The sequence below is a fragment of the Danio rerio genome, chromosome 7 (assembly GCF_052040795.2).
Source record: "Danio rerio strain M-AB ecotype USA chromosome 7, GRCz13ab, whole genome shotgun sequence".
NCBI classification, from domain to species: domain Eukaryota; kingdom Metazoa; phylum Chordata; class Actinopteri; order Cypriniformes; family Danionidae; genus Danio; species Danio rerio.
The window spans coordinates 31,011,972-31,031,244 of record NC_141027.1 but is presented as its reverse complement, the minus strand read 5'-3'; the positions used below and the strand labels follow the sequence as shown (position 1 = coordinate 31,031,244).

Genomic DNA, 19,273 nt, shown 5'->3' with positions numbered 1-19,273 from the left:
TGTATAATATGTAAAACAGAATTGCATAGGTATATTTATTGCAATAGCCAAAAAATAGAATGTATTTGTCAAAAGGATAGATTTTCTATTATGCCAAAAATAATTAATCATGGAGATCATGTTGCATGAAGATATTTTTTTATTTGCTATAAATATATCAAACACTTGATATAGACACCTTTATTTAGATACTGTAACTTTGAAGATGATTTTTCTAAGTATAATTATTTTTTTTAAACCTCCAGATTCAAATAAATAATACACTCATGATTTGTTTTGTGGTTATACCCAATAAGCGAGGTAAGCAGCTGCTTAGGGCCCTGGGGAATTAGGGGGCCCTGACTAATGCCAAGAAGCATATATTAATCAAAAAGCTCTTTTATTAATGTTCTATCAAATGTTGCAAAATCTGTATATAACCAATAAGAGTAGTAGGGTCTGTTCAAATAAAATAACACTGCCCAGTAAAAATTAATGCCTGCCAATTCACAAACAACAGCTATGCAATTCATATAGTTTGATTGATCGTAAATGAAATTTATTTAAATGTTTTTTTGTTATTTATATCAAAATATATTCACAAAAATGGCTAATTTAGTTTAAATGGTTGCAAATTAGTCAGTTAGTACTTGTTTTTTTTATTTGTAAATGCATTGCATTTAATTTTACATTAAAAAGACTGAACATACTTTAAATATGTTAATAAACCTTTGTAAATATATTAATTTAGAAACTTTTACCATGCAGTTTATTTGCAAAAATAATAATAATCTACAGAGAAAAATCTATAGAGAAAGAAAATGTTTTGAGTTTCAGTGCTAGGACCCCATACCCTGAATTACCTCGGGCCCCACAGCACAAGTCCGCCCCTGTGTGTGTGTGTGATGTCGATTTTTTGTGAATTCATGTCAAAAAAATAATCCAGCTTTACAATTTAGACAATGATCAAACACTTCTAATAGTTTAAACATTTTATTTCAAATAAAATGCTGGTATTTTAGTCTATCTATACCTACATAAGGATTTACATAAAAACATCCCAGATATCCAAAAACATTAAGCAACATAATGCTAGTAATAAGAAATGTTTTCAAATCAGCACCAAATCAACATATTATGATAAATCATGCGACAGAAAAAGAGATATGAACCAACTGACCAACTGAAATTAAATAAATCATTTGTATATTTTTGTTTATTCTTATTTTATTTAATCAAAATGTATTAATATTTCATTCATTCATTAATTTTCCTTCAGCTAAGTCCCTTTATTCATCAGGGGTCACCACAGCGGAATGAACCACCAACTTATCCAGCATATGTTTTACACAGCAGGCGCCCTTCCAGCTGCAATCCAGTATTGGGAAACATCCATACACACTTACTTACACTCATATACAGTACTACAGACAATTCAATTTATTCAATTCCCCTATAGCGCATGTCTTTGGGGAAAACCAGAGGAAACCCACTCCAATACAGGAAGAACATGCAAACTTTACACAGAAATGCCAACTGACCCAGCCAGGACTTAAACAACTGAGCCACAGAAACTGTTCAAATAAACTGTATGTAAATGTCCACCCATCACTACCATTAACTCTGCAGACTCTCTGCTAGCCTCAGATGACCATTTCTATGACCATAATCCTGAAAACGTATTAATGTCACGAAAGAGTCAGAGCATTACAAAACAATATTAGAGCAAGTATAAAACTTCCAGCATGTGTAAATCTGTGTGTTTGTGTGGATGGTCAGATTGATGGGATAAGTGTAAATAATCTTAGCGGTGGACTTTTGACATGAAATGACCAGGAGCAGGACGGGCTGATTAGGTGGTCCAGACAGCTTCGACAGATGGTGAGGGAGATTAGAGATACAGACGTGTATCAAACATGACAGTGCAACAGATAGAGACCCACGCTCAGTGTGTCGGCCACCCTTCACCCATCCTGACTGAAAGAGCGGATTTGCAAATAAACAGTTTTTAAATGAACAATGCCAAGAGATTTTTTTTAAATACAATTGAGTAAGTTATAGCATTTTTGGTGTTTTTGACATACAGTTAAAATCAGAATTATTAGCCCCCCTTTGAATTTTTTTCTCTTTTTTTTTTAAAATATTTCCTAAATGATGTTTAACAGAGCAAGGAAATTTTTACAGTATGTCTGATAATATTTTTTCTTCTGAAGAAAGTCTTATATGTTTTATTTTGACTAGTATAAAAGCAGTTTTTAATTTATTAAACACCATTTTAAGGACAAAATTATAAGCCCCTTTAGGCTAATTTTTTTTGATAGTCTACAGAACAATCTCATTATACAATAACTTGCCTAGCTACCCTAACCTGCCTAGTTAACCTAATTAACCTAATGTCACTTTAAGCTGTTTAGAAGTGTCTTGCAGTAAAACATTATTTACCGTCATCCTAACAAAGATGAAATTAAAAAGTTATCGGAAATGAGTTATTAAAATTATGTTTAGAAATGTGTTTAAAAATCTTCTGTTAAACAGAAAAAGCAGAAAAAAATTAACGGGGGCAAGTAATTCATAGGAGCTAATAATTCTGACTTCTACTGTAGATAAATTTATTTACTTATTTATTTTAATGCCTATATAGTTTTTTTTGCTTGTTTTTAAGTGAAAGAGATAGTTTACCAAAACTGAAAAGTCTATCTTAATTTACCTACCCTTCTTGCCACAAACATGTCTGAGTTCTTTAAATTGAAAACAAAAGAAGATATTTTGAAGATGGAAACCTGTAACCATTGACTTCCATTGTATTTGTTTTTGCTACTATGAAAGTCTATGGTTTTTGGTTTCCAGCTTTCTTCAAAATATCTTTAGTTTCAGCAGAAAAAAAAAAACTCATAAATGTTTGGAATCACCTGAGGGTATGTATAAACTAAAACCTGTCCGTACATCCATCCATCCATCCATCCATCCATCCATCCATCCATCCATCCATCCATCCATCCATCCATCCATCCATCCATCCATCCATCCATCCATCCATCCATCCATCCATCCATCCATCCATCCATCTATCTATCTATCTATCTATCTATCTATCTATCTATCTATCTATCTATCTATCTATCTATCTATCTATCTATCTATCTATCTATCTATCCATCTATGCTATTGCTTTATCTGGCAATAAAATCTTAGAAAGATAAGTGTACCGATAGAGTCCTTCAGAACAGTGTTATTAAAAAGAGGCACTTTCTGCTGCTATGACTAAACATTATATCACACACCCTCAGGATGCTTCTTCAGCTTGGTGACCAACTGCATGTTGTTTCTATCCTGCAGGTCAATATGGGGAGGACTATGAGTCAGCCTGGCTGAAAGCAGATCTGACGCAAAGATCAGAGGGTCATACTTGTCCAGGCCAGCCCACAAGGTGCAAAAACTCTAAAGCCGTATGTTCTCATCGCTTCCTGCGGGCAGGTTTTTTAAAGGAGTCATGAGTAAGAAGTTAAGGTAGGTCTGAAAGTCATAAAGTGGGACGCATTTAGAGGACAGTGTTGTGCTGCAGGACTAAACAGAGTAAACTCCTGAGTATAACCAAATGGCTTAATGAGAACAGAGAGAGAAAGAAAATGTTGATTTGATAAAAGGATTATAACTAGACACAACAGCATTATATCTAAAACTGTGTTTGAGACATGAGACATAATGATTGCAATGACAGAATATCTGCTGTAATATTTACTGATTTTGCAGATAATTTGTCACTAAAGTATCAGCAAATATAGATTAAAGGCGCAATAAGTTATTTTTTTCCACTAAAATATATAAAAAACATTCAAACAGTTACATATTTTGCTGACTTATGTACTTATAAAATCCCAAATTTTTCAAAGAATGTTAATTCAAAGAATACAGAGAAATAAGCCATTTTAACTTGTGACATAGTCTTTGTCAAGCGTTGCTATGCTAATCATGTCATATACCCTCAATTTATGGTTTGGTTTTATAGAAAACAGGGTAAACAAAAAAAATGCTTTGATATGTTGTGCATTTTATAAGACCGCACAAAGCAGCTCTAAAATAGAACCCTAAAATGAATAGATTTACTATGTTAAAACAGTGCTACTGCTTCCACTGTCAACTTGCCTGAAAGAACCAAAAGTGGTTGTCTGTAGCCCCTTTCACACAGTGATACCGGTAAATTTCTGGAAAATTTCCGGAACGACTTTACCGGTATATTCAAAAAAGCGCTGTTCACACAGGCGAGGACGTTACGGAAATTTTCCGGAAAAGAGCATTCACACATCCATTCCAAAATACCGGTAAATTCTGACATCATTCACCACAAATGAGCTTTAAACGGCTGCGCTTGTATTTGTAAACATTTGACTAAATTACAAACTCTGTGGATGATCAGTATTGTGAACAACTTTCGCAGGATCACTTTCGCATGTCGAGATGTTCATAATATGTGCGTGTGCGGCGCTCATAGGCGCACGCAAAGCTTGAAGGTAAACAAACAACGGCTTATCATAAGCATCTCATCGATGATTATTTACACAGTTGGCATTAGGAAGAACATATAAACATGATCTGACTAACTTCTAGCAGCTAAATGTGTCTGGAAAAATATTCAAAGGCTTTTATCCTCACAAACCGCGCGGACGTAAATGCGTCTGACTGTTGTGATTGGCTAAAGCAGACGTCTCACGTCAGCACGTTCTAGACATGGACGCGCTTATTACGGGAATCTTACTTCTGCATTCACACAGCGCAGCATTCCGGCAAATTGCTGGTAATGTTACAACTTCTCTTTCCGGAAAATAGCCAGAACGAATTTACCGGTATTTTCAAAAAGGACCTGTTCACACATACAACCTTTCCGGAAAATTGCCGGCAATTTTCCAGAAAGGTCTGTATGTGTGAAAGGGGCTTGTGTCATAATAAAGGTCCATCACTCAGTCTCTACGTCTGACTGTCATCTTCATGTACCCTTTTGCGGTAAAAATTATATTCTGTGCCTTTAAGACTAATTTCTCCATTTATTATTCTAGATTTTCCATAGCTCTGCCTGCCATGGTAGTTGTAACAACAGTGTAGTTTGTGTGGCTTATGTCCTGCCTCTTCTACACTTTAATTGATCAGTTGTTTACAAAAATGTCACTGATTACTATATCAAGAGTTTAACTTTCTTCAACTCTTGGCATTCTTAAGTCTGAGAATAGCATGAAATAGATGTCACCTGACGTTTTTTTTTTTTTTTTTTAATGTAGCGCTCCCATTTAAAATAACTAAAAAAAAACTAGCTTGTACATAAAGTATTGGAGAGCACATGGCCTCTAATATCGGTGACTGATAGAACTGTTCTGTAGTTGTTTAAACTACAGTTGTGAGTTTCTTTTCATTCCCTGTCATCCCTATGGATATCTGTTATCTATTTTGCTGTCTTCAGTAGTTTGTTGTTCTTGTTCTATCACCACTGTTTCTTTTTCTGCGGTGCAGGAATGGTCCAGTATAGTGTTTCCACCTTACTTATAAGTGTAACGCCATTGGATCAGGCAGAGCTCGAACCAACAATTCCAGCATTATTCTGGAACTTCTTCATTCAACTCTTGAGATCAGAGGAGAAAAGTTAACACACACAGCACTTGTCTCCCCTGACCCCCTCAGGATTTACACCTATGACTTTACACAGTACAGTACCGTACACATATCCTGGCATGACATAAAAACCGAAGTACACTTTGGGCTTAAACCTCCTTAAATGATGCTCCACATGAGGAGGCCTCCGGGCAGCAGAGTAAGCCAGAAGGCAGGGATGAGGCAGTCATGAGTCAGTAAACCCAGTATAATCTGTCCCCCACAGTGCCGTAAAGCGTCTGAAAGGAGATTACAATCTCACAGCAGAGTAGAAACATGTGCGTGTCAAAAACAAACAGAGAGAAACAGCTATTTTACCCTGACCACACGTCCCTGAGACAATGACAACACAGAGGAGGTGGAGAGCAATCAGTGTCAATCAGTGCAGTGTCTGTGGCAGGATCAGCACTGTCATTCTGAATCTCTCAGTGTGTTTGTATGCAATTCAAAAGTTGTACTGCAGCTTGACTACAATAACATGGCATGTGAACACTACAGTCTGACTGAAATTGTACCAGTCTGGGTTTGTGATGTCACACCATCATATGGTCTCTGAAATAATAAATACTCTGGCAGTATATTTACAGAAGGTACAGTTAATTCATAAATATGTACATTTTAAGTACAAATATCCACCGTTACAAAGTGCCAAGACCTTTTAAGTATAAACATGGACCTTATATAAAAGAACTGCACAACTGACATTTTTTGAACCTTGATTTCAAAGAGTCCAATGTAAGTTAACACATCATTTTGACAGTATTTCTTAGATGTTCTTGTTAAACATTAAAAGTGTGTACTTAAAGTATACTAACCATAAGAAAATACTGGACTATATAAGGGACTTACATGGGTTAAGGTTAGGCTCAGGGATAGTAGCTTTGTAATTACATGTTTACAGTAAACGATCAGTTTTTGGAGTATTATTACTGTAGATTCCCAGCTTAATATCTGCTCATACTGTATTTAAGATATGCAACTGACTATAAATAACATTGCAAGGTGTCAACTTATTCAACCAACTGCTAACTAACTTAATACTAAAATGACAGTTGGTTGACAAAGTTAATTAAATCAACAAAATATCTAAAGAGGTCCATCAAAATTGAGTGTACCATATTGGGAGCTCTGAAAAAATAGCTTGAATTCACTCAGCACTGGACAACAGTTGGTCTTAATATGGACATCCAGTGGTCTCCAGCCTCTGGTGCCTAAACTGCAGCTCAGCAGAAGAAGTTTGGACAGAGGAGAAATGGTCATGCCCAACTGAGCCTGATTTTTCTTGAGGTTGTTATTTTCCTTCATTTTCATCAACAGGTGAAGTTTTGTTTCTCGCCACTGACTTGCTTGGTTTGGGACTCGTGGAGCTGCGCATCAATGAATTTGCTCTTATTGTTCGGACTTTCAGCTGTGAAATTTAAACCACACTTAACTGAACTAAACTGATCTTAAAGTCTGAAATCTAACTGACAAAGTTTCAATCTACTAGAACCTCTAGCTGCTTTGACATAATCTACATTGTAAAAGCACTATAGAAATAAACATGACTTGATTATTGCGCACTTGCTCATTAAAAAAGATGAAATGAGAAGTTGCTCAATTGTACTGTTTAACTGAGTGTCAAAACACAAAACAAGCACTGTTTCTTTGCAACATGGAATGGTCTACAACTACATTTACTGTTTATTATGATTTGGCAATTAACATTTTAATCCTTGGAGGGAAAAGTCATGCTTTTAAGTTTTGTGTGGCTTGATGTTTCATGCAAATGATTTTGGTGTCTATAATAATCTTGTAATATTAAAAAACAAGCTTCTATTTTCAGAAGGTTGCATTTAAAATCCACTGCACTCCAAACTGACAAATCAAATGCCCCCTCAGTTTGGGGCTTGATGGCTCCGAGTGAGTTCATGCATCATTAAGCAATTGGGAAAACAATGGCTTGCAGGAGGCAACAGAGAGACATCTGGGAGGATGCAAAACAACGGTTGCCTCCCACTGTCAACACGCTCAGTTTTACAGTGCGCACAGTAGAAGCAGGAAGCAGCAGAAAGCCAATAACCACAACCTAGCTGGTTGAATGGATTCCTCCATCACGACAATAATGTAATGTAATTCTGATGAAAAACCCACCCCCTTTACCAATGCACGTGACTGCTGTGCTGATGGGGAGAGGTAGGGGTACCAACATACAGTAAGGCACACCCTTGTGAGTCTTCTGAGGAGACCACAAGTGACAAGATAAAAGGTTTTCGTGCTCAAGACAATGTACCTAAAATGCAAGACATACACCTTAAAAACACACAAACTAACATTATATGTTTTCTAAACTCATTGCATATATTTCATTATATTATGGAGTGCATTCACTCGCTGAAATCCATGATGAAATATATAATTTTAGCACCATTACAATACTAAATAAAAATAAAGCTGGTGAGCATAAGATACAAAACATGAACATCTGATTCACACTCTAGTAAAAATCTACTGGTTCAGAAGCCAGCAGGTGTTCTGATAGGATAAACTAAAGCTAAAACATTGCAACAAATAAACTGAAAAAAATTAAATCAGTTCAAGATTTTCTATGAACACTGACCAGCTTCAACCATTACTCAGACATTGCACAATAATGCCATTAATATAATGAACACAGGCCAAAATCAGTTGATGTCTATAACCTTGTTCTTTCACTTGGAAGAATGTTGCAAATGCACTGAGAGGTAATTGTTAAATGGATTTGAGTGGCTGCACCCATGTGATTAATAAGCTGTCTGAGTGCATTCAGTGTGAAGGCACTGGAGAATGCAAATTAAAAAAATAACCAAGCCCAATGCAAAGGAATGAAAATGACATTATTTTTTGAGAATGTGCCTCAATCTTAAATATTTGAGAATCACAACATTATTTATAATTTAATATAAAAGCATTTGTAAAACCAGTTCTATCAAATTGATTACACAAGAGTGAAAAAAAAGTATCAGAAACTAAAAATGAGTACCAAAAGGTACCAAACCAGCGCAGCTTGTCAAAGAGACAAAAATAAAAGTCACAAGCAAACAAGAACAAATAAGAAATGGGGAAAAAATAGTTTGACATAAGAAAGAGAGAGCAAAAACTCACTTTGACTAACAAAAGTGAGCACTGCTCTACCCAAGCTGAAAAAGCAACAGTTCTTTTCTCTACATTTCTTGTTTTCCCCTTCGTTTTGCATTTAAAAGTCTGACAAAAGCTCGCTGCGCGTCACACTCCACTCTCCTCCCATTCCACACTCGCTCGCTCACTTCCCAAAGTGTTCCGTTTGCACTCACCACAGCTGTCTCTTCGGAGGGATGCAGTTGTCTTTATTGGAGGCTGTCACTCCCATGGCCATCTGCATCACTGTTATGTATTTCTGGTACTTCATATTGTCCACCACTTCAACCACCTCGCAACCAACATAGGTGAGCTTGTGCGCGTCTAATCCCTGGCATCCGCCTGCTCCGGGTCCACCTCGGTCACTTTCAGAGCTCCATTTCCAGTGCTGAGGGACTGACAAGGAAAACACTCCTCAAGAAGCGCGACAAAAGGTACCATGCCGCTAGGACCCATGTCTGTTGTGACTCTGTAATCTCATTAGTGCTCTGAATAGCAGGCTAATCCATTCAGTGTTGGTCAGGAGCGGTACATTGTTTCTGTGCGCTCTTCACGAAGCACTTTCTGCTCTGAAAACAATCAGAGAGAAACTCTGACAGAAGCCAGCGGCAAGTGACAGCGGCTGAGCGTTTGTGTGTGAGGTAGGGGAGAGGAAAAGTGTGCATGTATATACGCGGAAAAAAAGAGGGAGGGAAAAAGAGAGAGAGAGAGAGACGCGCACATGCTCGGGAAGAGCAAGAGTGGGGGTGAGAAGCAAAGAGCGAGAGAGACAGACAGCGCGCATGGAGCTCTCTCAGACGGCACGGAAATAGATTTCACAGAATCAAAACACAATGTGGAGTGATTTACAAAACAGCTCGCTTCGTCCACCTCACAAAAGCATCTCGATGCAAATGAGATCAAAATTGACTGTGATTTGAGCCGTGTGACCGGTGTTTACCTAATGGAAGAGGGGGATGGGGGACAGGAATAGAAGAGAGAGGGAGATGTGAAGAAGAAGAAGAAGGCACAATGAATTTTTTAATCCCGAACACTAAATACAGACCAAGTGTTCTTCAAGCAAATCCAGCGGTGCTCTTTTAATCTATAAAAAGCATCATTGCGATCCCAAACAAGAACCATTACAATGACTACCTGCTGACCTTCTTTTGGTTCTCAATCTGCTTAAGTAACCCTCATCTGATCCCGCAGAGGTCTAAAGGACAGCTGTTGTTAGTCTGACCATTGGCTGCCTTAACCGAGTTAAAGGACTGGCTTAATTAGAAAGGGCACTTTGCCACTAGACAAGAGAATGTTATTAGTCATTTGCTATCTAACTAGAACGCACAAAAGAATCAATTGTAAGTGCCTTTGATTTCTTAATTAAGCCATTTTTGGTCGTTCCGCACAGGACAGTGATTACAGAGACAGCCTCCTTTTAAATATTCTGTTTCAGTGCTTTGTGCAGGATTACAATCTCTGTTTACCCTTCCTGAGATACAGCACAAATACATCCAAAAGTGTTTATTTACACGCTTATCGAATGTCATTGATTAACATACTTCATTTCGGCAAGAGAATACATTTAAATAAATTACGAGTCAACTATCACTTGAAAATATACAAAATTTGACAACAATTGGAAGAAGTTTGGTGCAAAAGCATTACTTTTTTGCTTCTCCAAATTAACATGAAAAACATATGCAATATGTATATTACCGTGGGTTTACACCAGAGGCGAGAGCATCAAAATTTGCTCTTGCGACAATGCTGTCTGCTTTCACAGCACCGGCGGCGAGAGCTTCAAAATTTGCTACATTGATTTTGTAATTAAAGGAGCCGTTTCAGCATATAAGCAAATCACTTTCATTCTTTCATAAAACATGTGCTGTCTAGCGTGAAGATGCTGTGCGCCTTTTATCAAATTCATTTAACAATGGAATATCAAGTTGTTGCGTGTGGTGTAGCTTTGCTCCACTTATCCAATGTGTTCATATGTCTAAAATATTCTGAAGCAGCTGTTTTGTGCTGTTGTTATAGTTAGCATAAGATTCCCATTTAAATAAAATAAAAATAAAAACATTTATAACATTAATGCACATCAGTAACTCACCAGTAACTTCTTAAAATTTATGTCCCTGTAAGAATACATCGTAAAACTGGAAATCCAGCGACAACAATACTAAAACCCTTAGGAACAGCTGTGGTTGGAAGTAAAGTTCGCAGGACTGTGTTCTGTGGAATCCTCCCAATTGCTTGCCACCAAACTGTGCCATAGCACATTACCATAAAGTTGACTTGATTTCAACTCTCTTCGACACCCACACCGGTAAAGACATGCCGCGCCACTCCTTGCTGCTTATCGCAGCCGGCTCCCATTGAAAATGAATGACTTCCGGCTACTTTGCCGCTCTCTCCACCTTCAGTGTGAATGCACAGTTAGGCTACCATGGCCATACACCCAAAGCAATTCACAATCATGAGGGGGGTCTCTCCACACCACAACCAGTGTGCAGCATCCTCTTGGATGATGCAACAGCAGCCACAGGACAACTGGTGGCAGTGTGCTCACCACAAACCAGCTATTGGTGAAGTGGAAAGACAGTGATACAGCTAATTTAGTGCATGGGGATGATTGGGAGGCCATGATCGGTAAGCGCAGATGAAGAGAATTTAGCCAGGACATCGGGGACACACCCCTGCTTTTTATGACAAGTGCCATGACATTTTTTTAATGACCACAGAGAGTCAGAACCTCGGTTTAATGTCTCATTCGAAAGACAACACTCACTGACAGTACAGTGTCCCTTTTACCATAGTGGGGCATTAGGACTCACACAGACTGCAGGCTGAGTGCCCTCTGTGAGCCACACTAACACCACTTCCAACAGCAACCTAGCTTTCCCATGTGGTCTCCCATCTAGGTACTGACCAGGCTCAGCCCTGCTTAGCTTAATGATTCTTGGGCAGCAGGGTGATATGGTTTAACTCTTCTGTTAAAAAAAGTTAGACTTCCATGCTCAGGCATTAATCAATTTATTAAAAAATAATAAATAAATAAATAAATAAATAAATAAATAATTGGAAACTTTTTGCTTATAACTATTTATTTGTTAAAAAGTACTTTATTAAAAGTATTCAAAAACTTAATATTTTTCAGAAAAAATATGGATGCAGTACTACTCTATAGGCACTCAAGAGTAATATGAGGTTAGGGAAAAAAAAGGTTTGTTACATTCCCTTTAAATTGGGTTATCATTGACTTGTTACAATATACAGCAATAGGTGCTCTGGATTTAACAATATACAACCCATAATTTATTTACATCCAGGCAGAAAGTGGAAGTCCTATTGAGTGAAGTGATATTTCTTGTATTATTTGAAAATATGCAATTAAAATATTATTAAATATTTATTATTAATATGTATTATTGTTCAATAAATATTATTAAAGTAATAGATTAAAATATTTTTATTTTTATTTTAATAAAATAAAGTCTCTAAGATTATTTCATTATTGCAAATTAGATCTGATCATGTCTTGGTCGGAGAAAATGCATATCACAAAAATAATTTTAATAAATGATTTATTAAATATTATGCTAATATAAAATGTAAAAATATACATTTTCCTAAATGTTCCTATATAAAATACATTTAAATGAAATATTGCCCATGTCCAAGTCACGTCTACAAGAAGCACACTCAGGTGTTAAATGAGAGATTCATTATTTTTGCTATATGGTGTCAAACAATAATCGAGAATTCTCTCTTCTAGTGTAATATGTCTGGAAACACCAGACCACAAGCTATAAGGAATAAACTGCAATGAAATGCGAGCAGGCAGTGGTTGGAGAGCATACCATCGTCTGTGTCCCGCAGGAGAGCCCATTAACCTTTTTAGGTTAAGCATGACTAAGAGAGATGCAGTTCTGTGAGGTCAAACAGCAGGACATACGGAGACATGAAGATTATGCGTAACTAAAGAGAGACCATTTGAGACTATCGCTATTCCCTAAGACATTTCTGAAGTACTTTTATATCCAGGAAAAGGAGAGGAGTAATATCTGATGCAACTCGCAACACATTTATTTTCTAATAGAGCTGAAAGTAATACGAGCACTTCCCCCTAGCAATTACGCACATCTACATTGCTGAATTGAGCCTCACTAATGAATCATATGAAGTCATACTAAATATAGCATCTACAATATTGCATGAGTCATACTGAGAAAGGTGTAAAGTTTATTAGATACACAACTTAAAGAAATAAAATCTTTGTAATGTAACATCTTTGGTACATTAATTATATAAACATGCAATAATGTAAATAATATTAATAATGTAAATAATATAAGACTGCAGCAGACTTTTTCTGTCTCTATGTAACTTGTAACAATGATATAAAAATGTACTGACAACAATTACTAAACTAACTAAAATGAATGATTTTTAACTCAAATAATGATGTAAATAAAAATGCTAAATTAAAATCATACTGTTTAATTATAATTGTAGATAAAGACAAATAATAATAAAAATAATAATAATTTTAATAATTATTATTATTATTAATGTTGTTATTGTATTATTATTGTCTTATTATTATTGATATTATTTTATTACTATTATTATTGATATTATTATTATTATTATTATTATTATTACTTGTCTTTATCTATATTAACTGTCTTTGATGTTATTATTATAGAAAAATAGAAATAAAATATATATGCTTTTATGCTTATTATTATTATTATCATTATCATAATTATTTTTATATAAAAATAGAAACACTAAAATATATGATTTTGTCAACAACAAAAACAACTTTTATTATTATAACTAATATTGTTGTTGTTATTATTATTATTATTATTGTTATTATTATTATCATAGAAACATAGAACTAAAATATATATGCTTTTGTCAACAACGACCACAGCAATTATTATTTTATTTATCATTAATAATATTGTTGTTGTTATTATTATTATTATTATTATTATTATTATTATTATTATTATTATTATTATTATTGTTATTATTATAGAAAAATAAAACTACTAAAATATATATGCTTTTGTCAACAACAACAATAATTTATTATTATTATAATTATTATTATTGTTGTTGTTATTATTGTTGCTATTATTATTATAGAAAAAAATAAAACTATTAATATATAGGCTGTCAACAACAACAACAGCAACAACAAAAACAACAACAACAATAATAATAATAATAATAACAATAATGTTTAGTAAACTAATAAATAAAAATTTAAATACAACTTTAATATTATTATTATTATTGTCATTATTGTATAAACAGGGGTTAGAAAGTCTTAAATAGGTTAGAAAGAAAGAAAACAGCATGAAGACAGAGGATACTAAGTGTATAGACTATGATTTGAATGTCTTTGATGACATTTGACAGCCGAAACTAAACAAAATTAAGTGCACTAAACACATGTAGGAGTCACATGACCAAAAGGCAAGTTTCTCCTGTTAGAACATCTATCCGAGAGCACGAAGGTCAGATAGAAAGCAGAGCGTCAGCAACTTGCATGCCCTGCAGTCTCCAATAAAAGAAAGAAAATAGACTTTTCTGTCCTTTTTATTCTGTCAATACTCTGGGCAGGTCCTTGAGACACTTTTAAAATGATGAAATGCATAATGACTGTCTGATTCTATTCATAGTTCTGCATCTAAATGCACACAGAAAGTTAAAAGAGCATGTTCAAAAGCCATGGCAGGACACATTTCATTTACTAAATTTAGAAAGTTTGGCAAATGCATTTTTTTGCTTATCTTCAGTTCAGTCTGTCTAATCCGTTCTAATTACAGTGATAAACACTGCATAATTCATGTTGCACTGTCCTTTTTGCAATACATAATTTATATATGTTTAATAAATTCCAGCACGGAGCTGACACTTGTGTCCCAGCCAATTATCATCCTTAGTAAAAGTGTACGAGACTCACGGAAGAACTACTTATACTTTATAATGTCATTTAAGAAAAGGTCATACAATCTAAGTGGCATTTTCACATCTAGCTTACAACATTTTTAGTGTTCCTTTCTCATTTACAAATTTGTTTTAAAGTAGTCCCCCTGTAGTCACTATTTTTATCACTTTAAATTCAACTAAAGTTCAACCAAAATGACATGTTAAAATCTTTTTCCCCCAGTGAAATTATTTCTTCTTTTTTTAAAATGACTTGAATAGAACTCTACAACCAAACCTTAAATATAAATGGATTTATGAATATGCAAATTAGCATCCCGCCTCTATTCTGTCACACCAACTCTGATAACCTGCTTCATAGTCTCGGCTTCAAACAACACCCCTACAGACTGTTGGCTAAATGTCTAATGCATGAGGGGAACAGCATCTTCCCATTAGATGAATTTTACATAATCCATCTGAGCTTTTAGATAAATATTTATTCATTCATTTTCTTTTTGGCTTAGTCCCTTTATTAATCAGGGGTCGCCACAGCGAAATGAACCACCACCTTATCCAGCATATGTTTTACGCAGCAGATGTGCTTTCAGCTGTAACCCATCAGTGGGAAACATCTATACACACTCAATCTCACACATGCACTACGGACAATTTTATCTTACCCAATTCACCTGTGGTGCATGTCTTTGGACTTGTGGGGAAAACTTGAGCACCCGGAGGAAACCCACACCAACACGGGGAGAAAATGCAAACTCCACACAGAAATGGCAACTGACCCAACCGAGGCTGGAACCAGCGACCTTCTTGCCTTCTTGCTGTGAGGTGACAGCACTACTCACTGCGCCACCGCGTCACCTTATATAAACATGTCCTGTGAAAAAAATCAATTAATTAAGAGTTACCTACAGTTTAGATTGTCAACTTTTTTTTTTATATCTTTTTCCATTTTTCTCCTTATTAAATATATTAGTAAAAGCAGCACCTGAAAAGAGTGACCTAAATGTTTGCACAAGCTCTGTAATTCTCCATGTTTATTAATGTTAATACACTTTACACTACCTGAAAAAAGTCTTGTAGCCTATCCAAGTTTAAGAAACAACCAGTAATAACTTGTCTTCTAATTGATCATTTGGTATCAGAAGTGGCTTATATGAAAGTCAAAGGCCAAAATACAATATGATCATGCCTTTTAATGTAGTCATTAGGACAGTAAGGTCTGACTTTGCTTAAACAAAAGTCTTGTCACTTAACAGAAATAATGTCCAGTATAGAATATAAAGTCATGGTGCAGTGGAAAAAGAATTAATATTGTGAATGACTCCCATGAGCTTGAAGGACTGCATCCATACATCCCTGCAATGACTCACATGAGTCATTGCAGAGATTCTTCAAACTCAACTGAAGAATTTGCCCTCTCCTGTTGTTTGTAATGTAATGGGCAGCACAAATGGCTTGATACCTCAGGCTGTTAATGTTGCCATCTCTTGCATGCCCCCATACTGAAATGTAACCCCAAACCATAATTTTTCCTTTACCAAACTTGACTGATTTCTGTGAGAATCTTGGGTCCATGTAGGTTCCAGTGGGTCTTCTGCAATATTTGTGATGATTGGGATGAAGTTCAACAGATAAACCTTCTGATACTTTTCCAAATGATCAAATAAAAGTCAAGTTATTATTTGTTAGCTGAAACTAAACTCTGTACGGCTGCAAACCTCCAAGAATTGAATTTGACACTCATGATTTAAAGTGACAGGTTTACCCACTTTGAGTAAACAAACTATTTGAAAATTAAATCAACTTAAAAATTCCAAGTTAAACAAGTTTATTTACTTCTTAACTAAAGTCAACTTATTGTTTTTTAAGGCAACAGGTTTACTTGCTTTTTTAAGTAAAGTAACTAAAACATTACAGTGAGCTCTCAATATTAGATGTAAACTCAGAACAAACCTCATCTTGGAAGTTGACAGAACCGTTTAAATCATACCTGCCAATATTTGTTTACAAAATTTGTTTGTTTGAATAACACAGCTGAGAACTGGGTTAGTAACTGTACTATGGACCGGGCAGCCAATGCGATTGGATTTGAAGAAATAATGCAGTCGGCCTACCAATGTTGTTACAGACTGTACCAAAAAGCTGAGGACCGGGGAAGGGGTAAAATACAGGAGTTTTTCAGGAGAAATAACAAAACGGGAGGGTGGTGGGAGACGGGTCTTAAATACGGGAGGCTCCTGGGAAAAACGGGAGTGTTGGCAGGTATGGTTTAAGTGTTAGTGACTGCAGAAAATCTTTGAAGCCATCTTTAGTACACTGCAGTTTTGAATATAACATATTCCGCAATGATGTTAACTGATAAAATAGTAAAATAGCACATGGTTTGACTTTAAGCATTAAAAAACCCTTGCTTGATTAATGCGTGCCATGCTGGTCTCTCACCAGAGAGTAAGTGTTTGGGCAGCAGAAGTAGCCCAAGGTCAGAAGAGGTGCTTGGTGAACTCACACAACAGCAGACATTGCCACAGCAGGTTTTCCTATTAAAACCTCACACCTTTCAGTCACAGGTGACAGTGAGGTGTTTAACTGAGGAGATGGCGACTGGCACGCTGAGCCGAGGACACGCATCAATTAAAAACACCTTTTAAAAACTGCTTGTCATAGTTTGTCCCTGCTTTGAGAAGCACCATATGGGTTAAAGATGAGGAATTCCCCCAGGGGAAATGTGTTGATTATCTCTGGCCGCAAGTTAGACTCTCAACTGGCCTGCGGACACAATAAATCACATGACCCACTGCAGCGAGATTAATTCTGAACGGCCTGGACAACAGACCATTCTATTCAATCACGGATGGAAATCTAACGGAGACGGCCAATGATACGAGTGCACACAGAGACTAATGAGGGGATGACTGCTGCTGCACGGGGAGAGCAAATCAAACAAACAAACAAACAAACAGATGCCCTTACTAGGGAGATTTGGGTGAAGTCGAGCATTAGAGACAGAATGTGCCGTCCACCAGCTGCTTGTTGTCCGACTTGTTACTGCAGTAGAGAACAACTGTAACTCTACACTCACATAACATCCCCCTCATAATCGCCAAGACAACATGACGCTTGGTTATCACCATCACCACCATGCGCTCCCTCAACACATGAACACAGCGAACTGAGATAATTATTACTAACATGCATGAACAATTCACACATACACATATGCATGGAGACCCAAATAAATTCAACCTGTGTGGTTCTCCGTCCACATGAACAACATTGTTTAAGGGGTTAGCTCACCCCAATAAATGTATTGCGTTATTAATTGTTGTCCTCTTGTTGTTTAAACCCCTTCATTTGTTTTGGAACACAAATTATGATATTTTAGGTGAAGTCTTGAGAGCTCTCTTATCTTTCATAAACAGCAAGGTTCCTGACTTGTTCAAAAGTCAGGAAAGGTACCAGAAAATTTCCAACTTTATATATATATTTATTTATTATATTTATTATATTTATATATATAGAGTCAGTATAGGGTGCGTGTTCAAGAACACTGTGCAGTGATGTATACCTATAATAAGACATACACTCACTTTATCAGAATGGGGAAGAAAGGTGATTGAAGTGACTTTAAACTTGTCATGGTTGTTGGTGCCAGATGGGCTGGTCTGAGTGTTTCAGAAACTGCTGATCTACTGGGATTTTCACACGCAACCAAGTCTAGGGTGTACAGAGAATTGTCAGAAAAAGAGAAAATATCCAGTGAGCGGCAGTTCTGTGGGTGCAAATGCCTTGTTTATGCCAGAGGTCAGAGAAGAATGTCTAGACTGGTTTGAGCTGATAGAAAGGCAACAGTATCTTAAATAAGCTGAAGAGCATCTCATGTTAGCTAAGAAGAGGAAACTGAGGCTACAACACGCACAGGCTCACCAAAATTGGACAATAGAAGTTTGAAAAAACGTTGCCTGGTCTGATTTTTGCTGCGAGTCTTGATTTTTGCTATGACATTCGAATGGTAGGGTCACTTTAGGCCCATTAGTACCAATTGAGCATTGTGTCAACACAGCAGCCTACCTGATTATTGCTGCTAACCATGTCCAATATGTGCAAAAATCTCTGAGCAATATTTCCAGTACCTTGTTGAATCTATGCCATGAAAAATTAAGGCAGTTCTAATAGCAAAACCGGGTCTAACTCAGTACTAGTACTTTACTGAGTGAAATGTATAATTCTCTGTTGTGTATCAGTGATTTCACCACAATTCACACTGAAAGTCCCCTAACTTGCAAACTTGGAGGTGAAAGAACATTTTGAGTTTCCATATTGGAATAATGACTTTGTTGTGATGTTCATGTGCACACAACTCAACTAAATATGATTTACCTTAAATGACTTGAATGCAACAGATATAGTATACATGTTAGAGGCAAGACCAAGTAAAACACATGAATGTGCACCCTATACTGACACTGAGAGCAAGAAACTGTTGAATGAAGTTGTTGTTTTCTTCTTGTAGCTTGCTAATTTTCTGATTAAACCACTGAGGACATAACATCTGTTTTGACAAGTTTTTAAAATAACT

The 19,273-nt window shown here is 36.1% G+C and overlaps 2 protein-coding genes across 26 annotated transcripts in view; both read right to left on the bottom strand.

Annotated features, from left to right (window-relative positions):
• The window catches only part of tjp1a (tight junction protein 1a), a 196,508-nt gene extending 187,119 nt beyond the window's left edge, over positions 1-9,389 (bottom strand). For all 24 annotated transcript variants that reach the window (XM_087261217.1, XM_087261222.1, XM_087261224.1 and 21 more), the window contains exon 1: positions 8,928-9,389. In XM_087261217.1, coding sequence (XP_087117343.1) covers positions 8,928-9,022 — 95 coding nt within the window. In that variant the 5' untranslated portion in view covers positions 9,023-9,389. The remainder of the gene's footprint in view (positions 1-8,927) is intronic.
• The window catches only part of apba2b (amyloid beta precursor protein binding family A member 2b), a 246,004-nt gene that overhangs the window by 41,791 nt on the left and 184,940 nt on the right, over positions 1-19,273 (bottom strand). The gene's annotated exons all lie outside the window — the stretch shown is intronic.